The sequence below is a fragment of the Musa acuminata genome, unplaced genomic scaffold (genome assembly GCF_036884655.1).
Source record: "Musa acuminata AAA Group cultivar baxijiao unplaced genomic scaffold, Cavendish_Baxijiao_AAA HiC_scaffold_1104, whole genome shotgun sequence".
Lineage (NCBI taxonomy): Eukaryota > Viridiplantae > Streptophyta > Magnoliopsida > Zingiberales > Musaceae > Musa > Musa acuminata.
The window spans coordinates 155,340-173,377 of NW_027021317.1; the positions used below are offsets into that span (position 1 = coordinate 155,340).

Sequence of the window (18,038 nt, forward strand, 5' to 3'; positions counted from 1 at the left end):
ACGCAAGGGTGCCACACGACTTAAGCAAAACCAGCTAAGTCCGTGACAATACGACACGTTCTTTTCTTTTATTTTAGATAATTTATATTGAAAATGGGTATTTTTATATTCATTTCCAAATCGATAAATTACGCCTCAAATGTTTAAGGGTGAAACGTACTCCACAAGATACCACCTCATGCCCGATGGTGAGATCCACGTACACGTGTCCACAAATCAACCAGGCAGAGTCCAAATATTTCACGCACCCAGCTCTTTCGGAGCCCCGCTTGGCCGAACGTAACTGGAGATGACACGTGGAGCCCATGAGAGAGATGGGGTGCGAAGGTGAGTCACGTAGTGCGACGTGTAGTAGACAAGAAATATTTATCTGGGGGCAAAACAAAAGAAATGATTTCCCCACCGGTTAATTTGAGACAAGAAGTCTGCCCTCGTTATCGTTTGAGATTATACTGAGCTTCTTACGGACCCACTGTTTTCCTCCAATTGCATAGCAGGTATGATTTGCGAGTATTAAATCAGATGTAAGAAAAATATTTTTATGATGAAGTTGCGGCCACATAGATCACATGTGGACCAACCAACCCTTTCCCCCATTCCTGTTTGTCGTAAGCCCAAACCCGCACGCTCCAAATACCCTGCCTTTCTCTCCGTGCGGGTCGCGGATCCTCTCTCTCTCTCTCTCCGGTCTTTGCACACTGTATTTGGTCGCTTCCTCCGCCCTCGAACGCCAGAAAACATCAATTGGAGCTGCGAATTCGATCTCGCCTTCCTTCGCTTTGCATCCGCGGCGCCCGGATTCGAGCCCGGCCGTCGAAACCCTAGCGCGCCCCCCCTCCGCCCCACACTTTGGGCGCCGGAGCGGAGGGCGATGGCGGCGGAACTGGGGCAGCAGACGGTGGAGTTCTCCGCCCTTGTGCGACGAGCCGCGGAGGATTCCTACCTCGCCCTCAAAGAGCTGGTGGAGCGGTCCCGGGCGCCGGAGGACCAGCGATCCGACTCCGAGAAGAAGATAGACCTCCTCAAGTTCATCGCCAAGACTCGGCAGCGGATGCTCCGCCTCCATGTGCTCGCCAAGTGGTGCCGACAGGTGATTCTCGTCCTCGTCTATTTTTTTTTTTTTTTGGCTTCTTTATTGCTCGCTGTGAACTGGTTTTTTGCCTAGGGTTTCTGAATGTGTTCCTTCTTGAGTGCCTCTAGGCTCCGGTAGATGGAAAGCCGCTTCATTTCTTAATCCATGGTACGGATTTAGTCTAGTGTCGGGATTAGTAGTTTATCTGGGGATGATCCTGGAAACCTAGTTCCAAACTGGTAGTCAGTCTTGGTGAATTTGGCGTTTTGGATATGCTTTAGGTTGCAATAAGTGCAGCTTATTTCAGTTTTCTGGAGTGTTTTCCCCCCCTCCCTTTTAATGCATTTGAGCGACAATATGAAATTTATTAGTTTGTGATGCAGTACAACACGCTTTGTGCTCTAACAATTTTTTTCTACTAACCCCAAATGCTAAAACATCATTAAATCTTTAGTCTATTTGTATGTATTAATAGTTAAAAAATAACAGATTATGTTTTGATGCAATTTAAGATGTAGCTAAATCCTTGAAGGTGAATTGTAAAATTAGAGAAATTTATTGGAACCATTATTTTGAGAATTTTCTCATTGGTGTTCTATATACTATTCTCAATCTTTGACATTTTTTATTTGAGACTGATTGTATCCTAATTTAGTAAGATGCTCTACAACTTTAGGAACCAAGTGAGTCGTTTTTATATGGTGCAGAAAATATTTATCATGATTCACAACATATTAAATCTTTGTTGTCTAGACATGTTAGGAGAAATATTCCATAAAGCACAGATTAAGGATGTAAGTTGGGCAGTTTGGGTTTATTAGAGGTAAAACTTTATTGACCAAAGGTGAACACCCTCACCGCATGATGAACCCAATGTAATTTCTGAACTAGCATGATAAACATGTACCTAATTCGAGGTGGAATCAAATTGATTCTCAAGGTATTTATGTCAGAAAAAGAAGTAGGCCACTGCATTCAATTTGTAAATGTTGATTGACAAAGCATGTTGTGCTTTTAATTGTCATTATCTAAATGTACAACTTTCCAGAAAGGTTGCAAACTTTTTATGTTTGAATGATTTTTTTTGGAGTCTTCGCTGGTAACCTTATTATAAAATCCTTTGTGACATTATGCTTCTTGATTTTTTGGAGTCTTTTTTATTCACTTTGTCACTTGTTTTACATCCAGCATTTTCTTTAAATTAAGCTCAGAATCTGACTTGAGGATGGTGGTCTGTGCATTTATTCATTTGTTTGATGATCAATGTCAAAGTAGTCTTGTAAACTTTTGAGATGCCTTATTTATATAATTAAATTGTTGGCTCACGTTGTGTATCACATTAGATGACTGATTTGATCTTGAACTGGCATGGTTTAGGCGAAGTTCACGTATGGCATTTATAACACCTTGCCAGAGAACTATAATCTTAAGCCTGGACAAACATTCAAGTGAAAGCATAAAGAGTCTTGAATTAGCAAAATGATTGTTCTGTAACAGTCATTACAACTCATGAGCTTTATGAATGCCATTTGTTTTGTCTGATACAAGATAGTGTTCCTAATTATAGTTTGGTCTGTGTCCTAGTTTCCATTCTCATATTACTGAAATGTCAACTTATGCACATGATTGTTGATATACTCAAATTGGGCTCCTTCATGGAGAGAACTTAAAAATTTTAATAACATGGAGATGGAGGGCTGGGAAAGAATTTACATAAAAGATTCTAATGTATTTGTCGATCTCATCTTTTTGCAATCTCCCAATTTGACTGTGTGACATAGCCTAATTCAGATATATCTTAACCTTGAAGATTATCTTCCAGGAAATCTTTAAGAATTTAGGTGAAGGGTAAAAGTATAATGGCTGTTCTCTTGGTAGAAGTTTTGGAGGACAATTAAGATATAGTTATCTAGTCTAGTGTTGAAAACTTTATCATGCACATGTTTACAACTTTTAGTGGTTGATTCTGAGGTTGTCTTTTACATTGTCTGATTTGCTCAAATGGAGCCTACGATTGATGCACTAGTTGGCATGTGTTGACGTGTTGCTTTCCATAAAGGTTCCCATGCATGCTAGGCTGAGTCACACTCAAGCAACTCTTCACATGTGGAGGTTGGCTTAGGTTCTTTTTCATTGCAAAGGCTTCGTGTGCTACAAAGGTTGTGACATGCTCTGCTGCTACAGACAACATCCTTCCATTGCACACACAAATGAACTTTTATTGGAGGCTTTTTTGCTACATGTTCTTTAGAAACACTTTTTGTCAAATTTAGTTGCCTGACTATGAGTACATACTAAACACTAAACATAACTTGCTCAGTTATTTACTTTGGTTTGGAGGGAAATATGATGAATAAGTTTTGTTGTTTAAATAGATAATTTGCATTGATATTCGAGTTTCAAAGTTTTACAAAAATTAGACTATTTTTGTCTCTTTGGAATTCTGGAATTTAAGCTCTTAAGCAGCCTATTGGTGGCCCATTCTTGTGATACATAACTTACATTTTGACTTGTGCAGGTACCATTGATTCAGTATTGCCAACAACTTGCAGCAACACTTTCCAGCCATGATACTTGTTTTACCCAAACAGCAGATTCATTATTTTACATGCATGAAGGACTGCAGCATGCACGTGCTCCTATATTTGATGTTCCATCTGCTATTGAAATACTCCTCTCAGGAGGATATAAACGGCTGCCAAAATGTATAGAAGATTTGGTTATTCAGAGTACACTGCCTGAGGATGAACAAAAGCCCACTTTAAAGAAGTTGGATACAATCCTCCGATCCAAACTGTTGGAGGTTGTACTTCCTAAAGAAATTAGTGAGGTAACTATTTCTGATGGTATTGCTGTTCTTCGTGTGGATGGGGAGTTTAAGGTTTTCCTTACCTTGGGTTACCGTGGTCATCTGTCATTGTGGAGGATACTTCACATAGAGTTGCTTGTTGGGGAGAAGAGTGGAACTATTAAACTTGAAGAGACACGAAGATATGCTCTTGGGGATGATCTCGAGCGCCGAATGGCTGCAACCGAAAATCCTTTTTTAATTTTATACACAGTTCTCCATGAACTGTGTGTTGCCCTTGTTATGGACACTGTACTAAGGCAAGTTCAGGTACTACGTCAATGTAGGTGGAAGGATGCAATACGCTTTGAGCTTATCTCTGATGGCACTGCAGCACAAGGAGCAAATACTAGTGCTTTGCAACTGGCCCAAGACGGTGAACTCGATTCAACTGGCCTAAAAACTCCTGGTTTGAAAATCATTTATTGGTTAGATGCTGACAAAAATGCCGGGGGATCTGATTTTAGTTCACGTCCATTTCTCAAACTTGAACCAGGGAAAGATACACAGATTAAGTGTCTACATAATTCCTTTGTATTAGACCCACTTACTGGCAAGGAAGCTATTTTTTCACTCGATCAAAGTTGCATTGATCTTGAGAAACTCCTGCTAAAAGCTATTGCATGCAATATACACACCCGTCTGTTTGAAATCCAGAGGGAGTTGAGTAAAAGTGTTAACATTTGTCGAGGTACAGGTGATGTTGTACTGAAGAATGATGGAAGTATGGTAGCAGATCTAAGAAAGGTTAGTAATGAATAAATTTATTCTTCATTTGTCATATGAGTTATATGTTTCTAAGATACATGTGTAGATTTCATGATTGGGGTCTTTAGGATCAATAAATGTTTAAATGGTTCTAGTAAAAATATTTTTAAGGTGCTGGCCTATATCACTGTTGATTACATGGTTTCATTCATATTGGCTAGATTTTCTTGGTTATACTTCTTCCATTTTGTTCATCTGTATTCAAATTCAATTACAAAGTCCCCACATGAATTTATACTGGAGTGATATCGTTATAATCTGTAATAAGAATGTGGTTTCAGTCAATATCAACAATTCGGAAGTTCTATCAAGCAGATAATATGCTGTATGAGATCTATTGGAAGCTTTGAATATAATGACAATAATATCATATCTTTAGTAAATATGCTTCCAAAAGTTATTATATGGTTAGGTGTAATTATATTTCAAATAGGATTTGTATTTTAAAGAGTTTTAGTGAATTTCAGCATCAGTTTATCATGCTAAGGGGGTCTTGAAATGGTGATCTATGCTATGATGAGGTTATGTCGACTCATCATTTTGTATATCTTTGGCTCGATTCATGATGGATTTGTGTCAGACATCTTGTTCTTTTGGTATCGTGTCCCAGCAACGATTAAATCTTGATTTGAACTCATGGTGTTTTTGAAATATATATTCTTTAAGCTGTTGAATGATATTTTACATTCAGCCAGAAATCATGTCTAATATTTTGGCCAAGCTTCTTCATTCTTCTGATTTAGATTTCCAGCAACTCTTACAGAATGCTGCAGTTTTCTTATGTATCAACTCTCAATTGATTAAATTATTTGTTCAAAGCACATGAATGGACGATTCCTCCTTCGATCTTCCAAGAATATCCTTTTACCATCTACCCTAGTTGATTGTGAAGAGGCTTTAAACCAAGGAAGCTTTAGTGCGACGGAGGTATTTACAAGCTTAAGCAGCAAGAGTATTCTCAATATATTTGCATCAACTGGGAGATTTTTAGGCCTGGAGGTAATTTTTCTAAGGGTTTTCACATAAAATCATTTTCTTATTGCATTGACTGACAACACGGCTTTAATCGTTGCTGGGACACGATACCAAAAGAACAAGATGTCTGACACAAATCCATCATGGATCGAGCCAAAGATATACAAAATGATGAGTCGACATAACCTCATCATAGCATAGATCACCATTTCAAGACCCTCTTAGCATGATAAACTGCTGCTGAAATTCACTAAAACTCTTTAAAATACAAATCCTATTTGAAATATAATTACAGCTAACCATATAATAACTTTTGGAAGCATATTTACTAAAGATATGATATTATTGTCATTATATTCAAAGCTTCCAATAGATCTCATACAGCATATTGTCTGCTTGATAGAACTTCCGAATTGTTGATATTGACTGAAACCACATTCTTACTACAGATTATAACGATATCACTCCAGTATAAATTCATGTGGGGACTTTGTAATTGAATTTGAATACAGATGAACAAAATGGAAGAAGTATAACCAAGAAAATCTAGCCAATATGAATGAAACCATGTAATCAACAGTGATATAGGCCAGCGCCTTAAAATCTTTTTACTAGAACCATTTAAACATTTATTGATCCTAAAGACCGCATTCATGAAATCTATACATTGTATCTTAGAAACAGATAACTCATATGACGAATGAAGAATAAATTTATTCATTACTAACCTTTCTTAGATCTGCTATCATACTCCCATCATTCTTCAGTAGAACATCACCTGTACCTCGACAAATGTTTAACACTTTTACTCAACTCCCTCTGGATTTCAAGCAGACGGGGCTGAGGTGATGGAGTGGCGACAGAGACAAAAAGTGAGAGAGAGGGGAGGGGAAGAAGAAGAGATGTCAACATAAATAGAAAAGAAACAGCTACCCATACACAAAAGAAACAAGTAAAAAGAAGAGACAGAGAGAGCGAGAGAGAGCATATTACTCTCCCGAACAGTATGCTCGGTATCGAATTGGAAAGGATGAAACTACCATTGGCCATCAAATGTCTTCAACCTTGCTTCTTATAATAGAAATCAAGTGTTACAACTAGCATTATGCATGTAGAAATCAAGATAATTTTTTTTAGAAATTGTATGTAGCATGAATTATTACAATATATTTTAATCCAAAAATAAAAATTTAAATACTTAAGGAATAGAAGAAAATTTTAGAAACTACATATAGCATGAATAATTTTAATATATATTAATCCAAAAATAAAATAAAATTTATTCTTCAAAAAAATATAAAGGAATCATGATATAACTCTTTTGGTCCTCCTACTATTAGGCTTTACTTTATGATAAACCAAGAAGATGAATTTCTCTTTGAACTCAATAATAATTTTTTTTATTTATTTAAATTTTATTTTATTTAATGTATTGATAAAAGTAATATCATTCAACTTGAAATGTTAAAAATTTTATTGACAAAAAAAATATAATTATACTTAAATTAAAGGATTTGATAACATGTGACTAATATGACACTCGACAATGGTTTAGACAATGCAACCCGTCATGTTAGAGTAATGTCTGATAATATATTAAACTACTCACATCAATTAAGGGTCATTGAGGGTTTCATGAAGCTTTTGAACTCTACATTACTATTCTCTAGACTTACTAGCTTAAAACATTCATGCACCCCCTTAGTTTGTACGAACTCATGCTGAATCCGCTTTATCTCTTTCATCATACTTACGATAGACTTAAAATCAAACCGTGATTTGCTTCACGATCCATGTATCGAATAACTAAAATATGCTCCAACAAATGCTTTTACTTATATATCAATCAAAGAGTGGAAAATAAATAATATAGCCCTTACAGATCTTTATTTTATGTATGAAACTATGTAAAATCTCAAATTAACGATGTAGTTGTTAAAATAAGTGAAAACCTATCACTTGGTTAACCTTCCTAATTTTTCTTAAATCAAATATCAATATATTAGTATTGATATAAGTAATACGACACATGAATAGTCATATAATTATCATATCAATAGTTTATGACAAGCTACCTGATATTGTTATTCGAATCATCAACCATGTCAACATAGAATCTCTAACAACTTTCTTTTAATCACATACATGTTATGTTGAGCCAACTTTCTTTATATTTTTATTAAATATATATATTTTTCATCTTAGACGATTGATCATGGGGCCTTGATGATAAATTTCAAATTAAGTCAAATCAAATTTTATAAATTTTTTTTTACCGTACTGTCACGGACAAAGTTCTAAACAGGATGTTTGATGTAATACTTATGTATGTCCGTGTCTTTCTATTTGTTTATACTTTGAACAACATAGAGGGGTGGCCAAAGGCTTGATAGTCCCATTTTAGTTGGGTTTGGTGGCCCCTTTAGGCTTGTAAATATAGGTTGTGTAGTGTGGACACGTGTGAGAGATTTTCAGTCTATAATGGACCATTTTACCCCTTTGTTGTGTAACTGTTTAGAGCTTGTAAAGTCTATTTGTAATTTGCATTGTCTATGAAGTGTTTTCGAAAATGTTTGCTTGTGGATCCCGAGTGAGGCGTTTTCCCTAACCCGGTTTCTTTTTTATGGGTCCTAAGGGACTATGAGAGGCTGAGGAGGAGGCTGACCTTTGCGAACGGACACGCAAGGGTGTCGCACGACTTAAGCAAAACCAGCTAAGTCCATGACAGATGGTATCAGAGCGGGGCAAGCACTTATAGAAACACTTGACATGCAAACGTGGGGGACCTAGCGGGGCTGCGTTGAGGGCAGCTAGCACACGCGACCGTTTGGGGGAAAACGGGTATGGAGATGTAGGGAAAAGGAGTCGCTCAGAGGAGCGGGCATCTGAGAGTGGCATTCAGAGGAATGCCCAACCCTTTGCGTGAGAGGCACCATGATGACCCAAGAGTGGGTGGATGGATGAAAGTCGATTGCCAAAAGAGCGAACAAAATCGAAGGTGGAAGAGACCCTGCGATGCATTGGCAGAGGCCACACATGGAGGGTTCATAATTCGAGTTCATCCCACAAGGATCAGAATGCAATGGAGATGTCACCAGGAGGCGACATGGTGCAGCGGATCGTGGTGGAACAGTTCGTGGCAATGCGATACACACTAATCTTGTTCCGTAAGGGACTGTATCATATGGAGGTATGATCAGGAGCTACTGGAAGCTCCACTTCGGTGAATAACATGACGACAAAGAAGAGCTATGGATTCAGGGAGTGAAGGCCATGGTACCGCAGAGGTGGGTATTCCGTGCGTGCATCGAATTTTGCATCGGATGAAAGCCTTGGTCATCAGCATATAGGGTCTATGTTCCACCAAGGGAAAAGTTCGAATGCAAGTACCAGTGAGTCTCATTTGAGGGACTTGATCAAGCAGATGTATGATCGAAGCTGCTGGAGAGTTGGACTACTCTAGAACCATATTCGCTTAAGGGAGCCCGACAAGTCAGAGGACATGGTCGAGTAAGCGAACGTTGCTACTAAGGAAGCTAAGGAGAACAGAATTGGTGCAAACCCTACAACGTGATGGCAGAGGCCATGCATGGAAGTTGTAATCTGTCTTTCCATCGACTAAAGGGATCTGCTTGGAGAACACAGAGGTGTTGAAGCATGGGGTCGAAAGGGGCGAGAAAGCGATGACGAGTCCAGAGGGACTTAGCTACCCAAAATCAAGCATCAGTTAGAATGGAGGTGGACTCAGAGGAGTGCCATAGAGACATATCTACTGATCGTGAAGAAAAGAGATGCAGACGCGAGGCGACGGATAGTAGGGCCATGGGCATGGCAGCGCTATGGTACCGCAGAGGCGGGACTTCCATGAAAGTCATTAATCATTTGCTCTCATAGAGGGAGAGCGCTTGGTCGTGAAAGGAGCCAAGGAGATGGAGCATGCAGAGGCAAACTCCAAGTACCGAGACAAGGCTGAAGGGCAAAGGCCAAGGATCTTCGTAAGACCAATGTCAACGAGCTTCTCATCAAGATTGCCATAAGTGAAAGACTTGGGGTCATGCAAAAGTGCATGACCAAGGAACGAAGTAGGCAGTACGCGGTGTTGTACCTTTGCTACTCAGTGGAGTAGGCGGCAGGGTTGATGGAGAAGACGGTACAATCCCAGAGGCGGCCAAAACTATCAGAGACTTACTCAAAGTTGGAATGAAAACTTCTAGCATTCCAGAAGTTCGATGGTATTGAGAAGGTGAATCACAGTAGCTAACTCAATGTAAGGAGTACAAACACTTCAAGTGCTTCAGAAGTGGGAGCAAAGAGTAGGCGAAGGCTAGTAACCAGCTCGATGCATGAAGTACAATCTCGAGGAGGTGGGCTAAGTCAAGTAACCTTTGCCTTCTTAACTCTGAAGAGAATGGGCGAAACCGAGTACCCCAGTTCTCTTATCTATCCAGTAGAGGAGCTCTGCACAGGTTCAAAGACCCTTCAAAGATAATGGAAGATAATAGTTGTCAAATCCTCACCAACGGTGATCAGTGCTACTGAGAGTAGATTGTCCGCTTCATTTCCCAACGAAATGTCAATCGAAAGCGGAAGTGATGCGAACCTACTTGGAGGTGACAACTAAGTGAAGAAAGAGTCAATTGGCAAATATCATGGAGGAAGGATCCAAAACTTTAGAAGTTTGCGGGGCGATGCTCGTTAAAGCTCCAACAAGCATCCACCAGTTCAAGTAGCATGAGGCATTTGAAAGACTGGCGCATTGTAAGGATGGTCTTTTCCTTTATCTGGAGGATCAGTAGGAACCAACATAGATCAACACAACTCAGCCAACCCCACACTATAGTTAGAGTCATTGACGAGTTGAAGCAGCATGACAAATCAAAGGTTCGACTACTAAAAAAAAAAAACAACAGCAGAGAGTAGTTGGGAGCCAAAAGGCGCATTGCAGCTGGAGCAGAAGATTGAAGACTCATCAAAGGCGAGGAGTTGCAGTGTCGGCAAAGGCTTCGACGAGGACGTCGAAGGAATAAGTGGGGGAGAATGTCACAGACAAAGTTTTAAACAGGATGTTTGATGTAATACTTGTGTATGTCCGTGTCTTTCTATTTGTTTATGCTTTGAATAGCATAGAGGGACGACCAAAGGCTTGATAGTCCCATTTTAGTTGGGTTTGGTAGCCTCTTTAGGCTTGTAAATATAGGTTGTGTCGTGTGGACACGTGTGAGAGATTTTCGGTCTGTAATGGACCATTTTACCCCTTTGTTGTGCAACTGTTCAGAGCTTGTAAAGTCTATTTGTAATTTGCATTGTCTATGAAGTGTTTTCGGAAATGTTTGCTTGTGGATCCCGAGTGAGGTGTTTTCCCTAACCCGGTTTCTCTTTTATGAGTCCTAAGAGACTATAGGAGGTTGACCTTTGCGAATTAATACGCAAGGGTGCCACACGACTTAAGCAAAACCAGCTAAGTCCGTGACAATACGACACGTTCTTTTCTTTTATTTTAGATAATTTATATTGAAAATGGGTATTTTTATATTCATTTCCAAATCGATAAATTACGCCTCAAATGTTTAAGGGTGAAACGTACTCCACAAGATACCACCTCATGCCCGATGGTGAGATCCACGTACACGTGTCCACAAATCAACCAGGCAGAGTCCAAATATTTCACGCACCCAGCTCTTTCGGAGCCCCGCTTGGCCGAACGTAACTGGAGATGACACGTGGAGCCCATGAGAGAGATGGGGTGCGAAGGTGAGTCACGTAGTGCGACGTGTAGTAGACAAGAAATATTTATCTGGGGGCAAAACAAAAGAAATGATTTCCCCACCGGTTAATTTGAGACAAGAAGTCTGCCCTCGTTATCGTTTGAGATTATACTGAGCTTCTTACGGACCCACTGTTTTCCTCCAATTGCATAGCAGGTATGATTTGCGAGTATTAAATCAGATGTAAGAAAAATATTTTTATGATGAAGTTGCGGCCACATAGATCACATGTGGACCAACCAACCCTTTCCCCCATTCCTGTTTGTCGTAAGCCCAAACCCGCACGCTCCAAATACCCTGCCTTTCTCTCCGTGCGGGTCGCGGATCCTCTCTCTCTCTCTCTCCGGTCTTTGCACACTGTATTTGGTCGCTTCCTCCGCCCTCGAACGCCAGAAAACATCAATTGGAGCTGCGAATTCGATCTCGCCTTCCTTCGCTTTGCATCCGCGGCGCCCGGATTCGAGCCCGGCCGTCGAAACCCTAGCGCGCCCCCCCTCCGCCCCACACTTTGGGCGCCGGAGCGGAGGGCGATGGCGGCGGAACTGGGGCAGCAGACGGTGGAGTTCTCCGCCCTTGTGCGACGAGCCGCGGAGGATTCCTACCTCGCCCTCAAAGAGCTGGTGGAGCGGTCCCGGGCGCCGGAGGACCAGCGATCCGACTCCGAGAAGAAGATAGACCTCCTCAAGTTCATCGCCAAGACTCGGCAGCGGATGCTCCGCCTCCATGTGCTCGCCAAGTGGTGCCGACAGGTGATTCTCGTCCTCGTCTATTTTTTTTTTTTTTTGGCTTCTTTATTGCTCGCTGTGAACTGGTTTTTTGCCTAGGGTTTCTGAATGTGTTCCTTCTTGAGTGCCTCTAGGCTCCGGTAGATGGAAAGCCGCTTCATTTCTTAATCCATGGTACGGATTTAGTCTAGTGTCGGGATTAGTAGTTTATCTGGGGATGATCCTGGAAACCTAGTTCCAAACTGGTAGTCAGTCTTGGTGAATTTGGCGTTTTGGATATGCTTTAGGTTGCAATAAGTGCAGCTTATTTCAGTTTTCTGGAGTGTTTTCCCCCCCTCCCTTTTAATGCATTTGAGCGACAATATGAAATTTATTAGTTTGTGATGCAGTACAACACGCTTTGTGCTCTAACAATTTTTTTCTACTAACCCCAAATGCTAAAACATCATTAAATCTTTAGTCTATTTGTATGTATTAATAGTTAAAAAATAACAGATTATGTTTTGATGCAATTTAAGATGTAGCTAAATCCTTGAAGGTGAATTGTAAAATTAGAGAAATTTATTGGAACCATTATTTTGAGAATTTTCTCATTGGTGTTCTATATACTATTCTCAATCTTTGACATTTTTTATTTGAGACTGATTGTATCCTAATTTAGTAAGATGCTCTACAACTTTAGGAACCAAGTGAGTCGTTTTTATATGGTGCAGAAAATATTTATCATGATTCACAACATATTAAATCTTTGTTGTCTAGACATGTTAGGAGAAATATTCCATAAAGCACAGATTAAGGATGTAAGTTGGGCAGTTTGGGTTTATTAGAGGTAAAACTTTATTGACCAAAGGTGAACACCCTCACCGCATGATGAACCCAATGTAATTTCTGAACTAGCATGATAAACATGTACCTAATTCGAGGTGGAATCAAATTGATTCTCAAGGTATTTATGTCAGAAAAAGAAGTAGGCCACTGCATTCAATTTGTAAATGTTGATTGACAAAGCATGTTGTGCTTTTAATTGTCATTATCTAAATGTACAACTTTCCAGAAAGGTTGCAAACTTTTTATGTTTGAATGATTTTTTTTGGAGTCTTCGCTGGTAACCTTATTATAAAATCCTTTGTGACATTATGCTTCTTGATTTTTTGGAGTCTTTTTTATTCACTTTGTCACTTGTTTTACATCCAGCATTTTCTTTAAATTAAGCTCAGAATCTGACTTGAGGATGGTGGTCTGTGCATTTATTCATTTGTTTGATGATCAATGTCAAAGTAGTCTTGTAAACTTTTGAGATGCCTTATTTATATAATTAAATTGTTGGCTCACGTTGTGTATCACATTAGATGACTGATTTGATCTTGAACTGGCATGGTTTAGGCGAAGTTCACGTATGGCATTTATAACACCTTGCCAGAGAACTATAATCTTAAGCCTGGACAAACATTCAAGTGAAAGCATAAAGAGTCTTGAATTAGCAAAATGATTGTTCTGTAACAGTCATTACAACTCATGAGCTTTATGAATGCCATTTGTTTTGTCTGATACAAGATAGTGTTCCTAATTATAGTTTGGTCTGTGTCCTAGTTTCCATTCTCATATTACTGAAATGTCAACTTATGCACATGATTGTTGATATACTCAAATTGGGCTCCTTCATGGAGAGAACTTAAAAATTTTAATAACATGGAGATGGAGGGCTGGGAAAGAATTTACATAAAAGATTCTAATGTATTTGTCGATCTCATCTTTTTGCAATCTCCCAATTTGACTGTGTGACATAGCCTAATTCAGATATATCTTAACCTTGAAGATTATCTTCCAGGAAATCTTTAAGAATTTAGGTGAAGGGTAAAAGTATAATGGCTGTTCTCTTGGTAGAAGTTTTGGAGGACAATTAAGATATAGTTATCTAGTCTAGTGTTGAAAACTTTATCATGCACATGTTTACAACTTTTAGTGGTTGATTCTGAGGTTGTCTTTTACATTGTCTGATTTGCTCAAATGGAGCCTACGATTGATGCACTAGTTGGCATGTGTTGACGTGTTGCTTTCCATAAAGGTTCCCATGCATGCTAGGCTGAGTCACACTCAAGCAACTCTTCACATGTGGAGGTTGGCTTAGGTTCTTTTTCATTGCAAAGGCTTCGTGTGCTACAAAGGTTGTGACATGCTCTGCTGCTACAGACAACATCCTTCCATTGCACACACAAATGAACTTTTATTGGAGGCTTTTTTGCTACATGTTCTTTAGAAACACTTTTTGTCAAATTTAGTTGCCTGACTATGAGTACATACTAAACACTAAACATAACTTGCTCAGTTATTTACTTTGGTTTGGAGGGAAATATGATGAATAAGTTTTGTTGTTTAAATAGATAATTTGCATTGATATTCGAGTTTCAAAGTTTTACAAAAATTAGACTATTTTTGTCTCTTTGGAATTCTGGAATTTAAGCTCTTAAGCAGCCTATTGGTGGCCCATTCTTGTGATACATAACTTACATTTTGACTTGTGCAGGTACCATTGATTCAGTATTGCCAACAACTTGCAGCAACACTTTCCAGCCATGATACTTGTTTTACCCAAACAGCAGATTCATTATTTTACATGCATGAAGGACTGCAGCATGCACGTGCTCCTATATTTGATGTTCCATCTGCTATTGAAATACTCCTCTCAGGAGGATATAAACGGCTGCCAAAATGTATAGAAGATTTGGTTATTCAGAGTACACTGCCTGAGGATGAACAAAAGCCCACTTTAAAGAAGTTGGATACAATCCTCCGATCCAAACTGTTGGAGGTTGTACTTCCTAAAGAAATTAGTGAGGTAACTATTTCTGATGGTATTGCTGTTCTTCGTGTGGATGGGGAGTTTAAGGTTTTCCTTACCTTGGGTTACCGTGGTCATCTGTCATTGTGGAGGATACTTCACATAGAGTTGCTTGTTGGGGAGAAGAGTGGAACTATTAAACTTGAAGAGACACGAAGATATGCTCTTGGGGATGATCTCGAGCGCCGAATGGCTGCAACCGAAAATCCTTTTTTAATTTTATACACAGTTCTCCATGAACTGTGTGTTGCCCTTGTTATGGACACTGTACTAAGGCAAGTTCAGGTACTACGTCAATGTAGGTGGAAGGATGCAATACGCTTTGAGCTTATCTCTGATGGCACTGCAGCACAAGGAGCAAATACTAGTGCTTTGCAACTGGCCCAAGACGGTGAACTCGATTCAACTGGCCTAAAAACTCCTGGTTTGAAAATCATTTATTGGTTAGATGCTGACAAAAATGCCGGGGGATCTGATTTTAGTTCACGTCCATTTCTCAAACTTGAACCAGGGAAAGATACACAGATTAAGTGTCTACATAATTCCTTTGTATTAGACCCACTTACTGGCAAGGAAGCTATTTTTTCACTCGATCAAAGTTGCATTGATCTTGAGAAACTCCTGCTAAAAGCTATTGCATGCAATATACACACCCGTCTGTTTGAAATCCAGAGGGAGTTGAGTAAAAGTGTTAACATTTGTCGAGGTACAGGTGATGTTGTACTGAAGAATGATGGAAGTATGGTAGCAGATCTAAGAAAGGTTAGTAATGAATAAATTTATTCTTCATTTGTCATATGAGTTATATGTTTCTAAGATACATGTGTAGATTTCATGATTGGGGTCTTTAGGATCAATAAATGTTTAAATGGTTCTAGTAAAAATATTTTTAAGGTGCTGGCCTATATCACTGTTGATTACATGGTTTCATTCATATTGGCTAGATTTTCTTGGTTATACTTCTTCCATTTTGTTCATCTGTATTCAAATTCAATTACAAAGTCCCCACATGAATTTATACTGGAGTGATATCGTTATAATCTGTAATAAGAATGTGGTTTCAGTCAATATCAACAATTCGGAAGTTCTATCAAGCAGATAATATGCTGTATGAGATCTATTGGAAGCTTTGAATATAATGACAATAATATCATATCTTTAGTAAATATGCTTCCAAAAGTTATTATATGGTTAGGTGTAATTATATTTCAAATAGGATTTGTATTTTAAAGAGTTTTAGTGAATTTCAGCATCAGTTTATCATGCTAAGGGGGTCTTGAAATGGTGATCTATGCTATGATGAGGTTATGTCGACTCATCATTTTGTATATCTTTGGCTCGATTCATGATGGATTTGTGTCAGACATCTTGTTCTTTTGGTATCGTGTCCCAGCAACGATTAAATCTTGATTTGAACTCATGGTGTTTTTGAAATATATATTCTTTAAGCTGTTGAATGATATTTTACATTCAGCCAGAAATCATGTCTAATATTTTGGCCAAGCTTCTTCATTCTTCTGATTTAGATTTCCAGCAACTCTTACAGAATGCTGCAGTTTTCTTATGTATCAACTCTCAATTGATTAAATTATTTGTTCAAAGCACATGAATGGACGATTCCTCCTTCGATCTTCCAAGAATATCCTTTTACCATCTACCCTAGTTGATTGTGAAGAGGCTTTAAACCAAGGAAGCTTTAGTGCGACGGAGGTATTTACAAGCTTAAGCAGCAAGAGTATTCTCAATATATTTGCATCAACTGGGAGATTTTTAGGCCTGGAGGTAATTTTTCTAAGGGTTTTCACATAAAATCATTTTCTTATTGCATTGACTGACAACACGGCTTTAATCGTTGCTGGGACACGATACCAAAAGAACAAGATGTCTGACACAAATCCATCATGGATCGAGCCAAAGATATACAAAATGATGAGTCGACATAACCTCATCATAGCATAGATCACCATTTCAAGACCCTCTTAGCATGATAAACTGCTGCTGAAATTCACTAAAACTCTTTAAAATACAAATCCTATTTGAAATATAATTACAGCTAACCATATAATAACTTTTGGAAGCATATTTACTAAAGATATGATATTATTGTCATTATATTCAAAGCTTCCAATAGATCTCATACAGCATATTGTCTGCTTGATAGAACTTCCGAATTGTTGATATTGACTGAAACCACATTCTTACTACAGATTATAACGATATCACTCCAGTATAAATTCATGTGGGGACTTTGTAATTGAATTTGAATACAGATGAACAAAATGGAAGAAGTATAACCAAGAAAATCTAGCCAATATGAATGAAACCATGTAATCAACAGTGATATAGGCCAGCGCCTTAAAATCTTTTTACTAGAACCATTTAAACATTTATTGATCCTAAAGACCGCATTCATGAAATCTATACATTGTATCTTAGAAACAGATAACTCATATGACGAATGAAGAATAAATTTATTCATTACTAACCTTTCTTAGATCTGCTATCATACTCCCATCATTCTTCAGTAGAACATCACCTGTACCTCGACAAATGTTTAACACTTTTACTCAACTCCCTCTGGATTTCAAGCAGACGGGGCTGAGGTGATGGAGTGGCGACAGAGACAAAAAGTGAGAGAGAGGGGAGGGGAAGAAGAAGAGATGTCAACATAAATAGAAAAGAAACAGCTACCCATACACAAAAGAAACAAGTAAAAAGAAGAGACAGAGAGAGCGAGAGAGAGCATATTACTCTCCCGAACAGTATGCTCGGTATCGAATTGGAAAGGATGAAACTACCATTGGCCATCAAATGTCTTCAACCTTGCTTCTTATAATAGAAATCAAGTGTTACAACTAGCATTATGCATGTAGAAATCAAGATAATTTTTTTTAGAAATTGTATGTAGCATGAATTATTACAATATATTTTAATCCAAAAATAAAAATTTAAATACTTAAGGAATAGAAGAAAATTTTAGAAACTACATATAGCATGAATAATTTTAATATATATTAATCCAAAAATAAAATAAAATTTATTCTTC

General features: G+C 38.5%; 2 protein-coding genes across 2 annotated transcripts; both read left to right on the forward strand.

Annotated features, from left to right (window-relative positions):
* The first annotated feature begins 386 nt into the window (after positions 1 to 386).
* LOC135666473 (mediator of RNA polymerase II transcription subunit 14-like) lies at positions 387 to 4,703 on the forward strand. The gene is made up of 2 exons (XM_065178044.1): positions 387 to 1,090; positions 3,591 to 4,703. Exons 1-2 carry the CDS (start codon positions 542 to 544, stop codon positions 4,680 to 4,682), a joined length of 1,641 nt encoding a protein of 546 aa, XP_065034116.1. The 5' UTR covers positions 387 to 541; the 3' UTR covers positions 4,683 to 4,703.
* Positions 4,704 to 11,476: 6,773 nt separating this feature from the next.
* Positions 11,477 to 15,790, forward strand: LOC135666472 (mediator of RNA polymerase II transcription subunit 14-like). The gene is made up of 2 exons (XM_065178043.1): positions 11,477 to 12,177; positions 14,678 to 15,790. Exons 1-2 carry the CDS (start codon positions 11,629 to 11,631, stop codon positions 15,767 to 15,769), a joined length of 1,641 nt encoding a protein of 546 aa, XP_065034115.1. The 5' UTR covers positions 11,477 to 11,628; the 3' UTR covers positions 15,770 to 15,790.
* Positions 15,791 to 18,038: the final 2,248 nt, after the last annotated feature.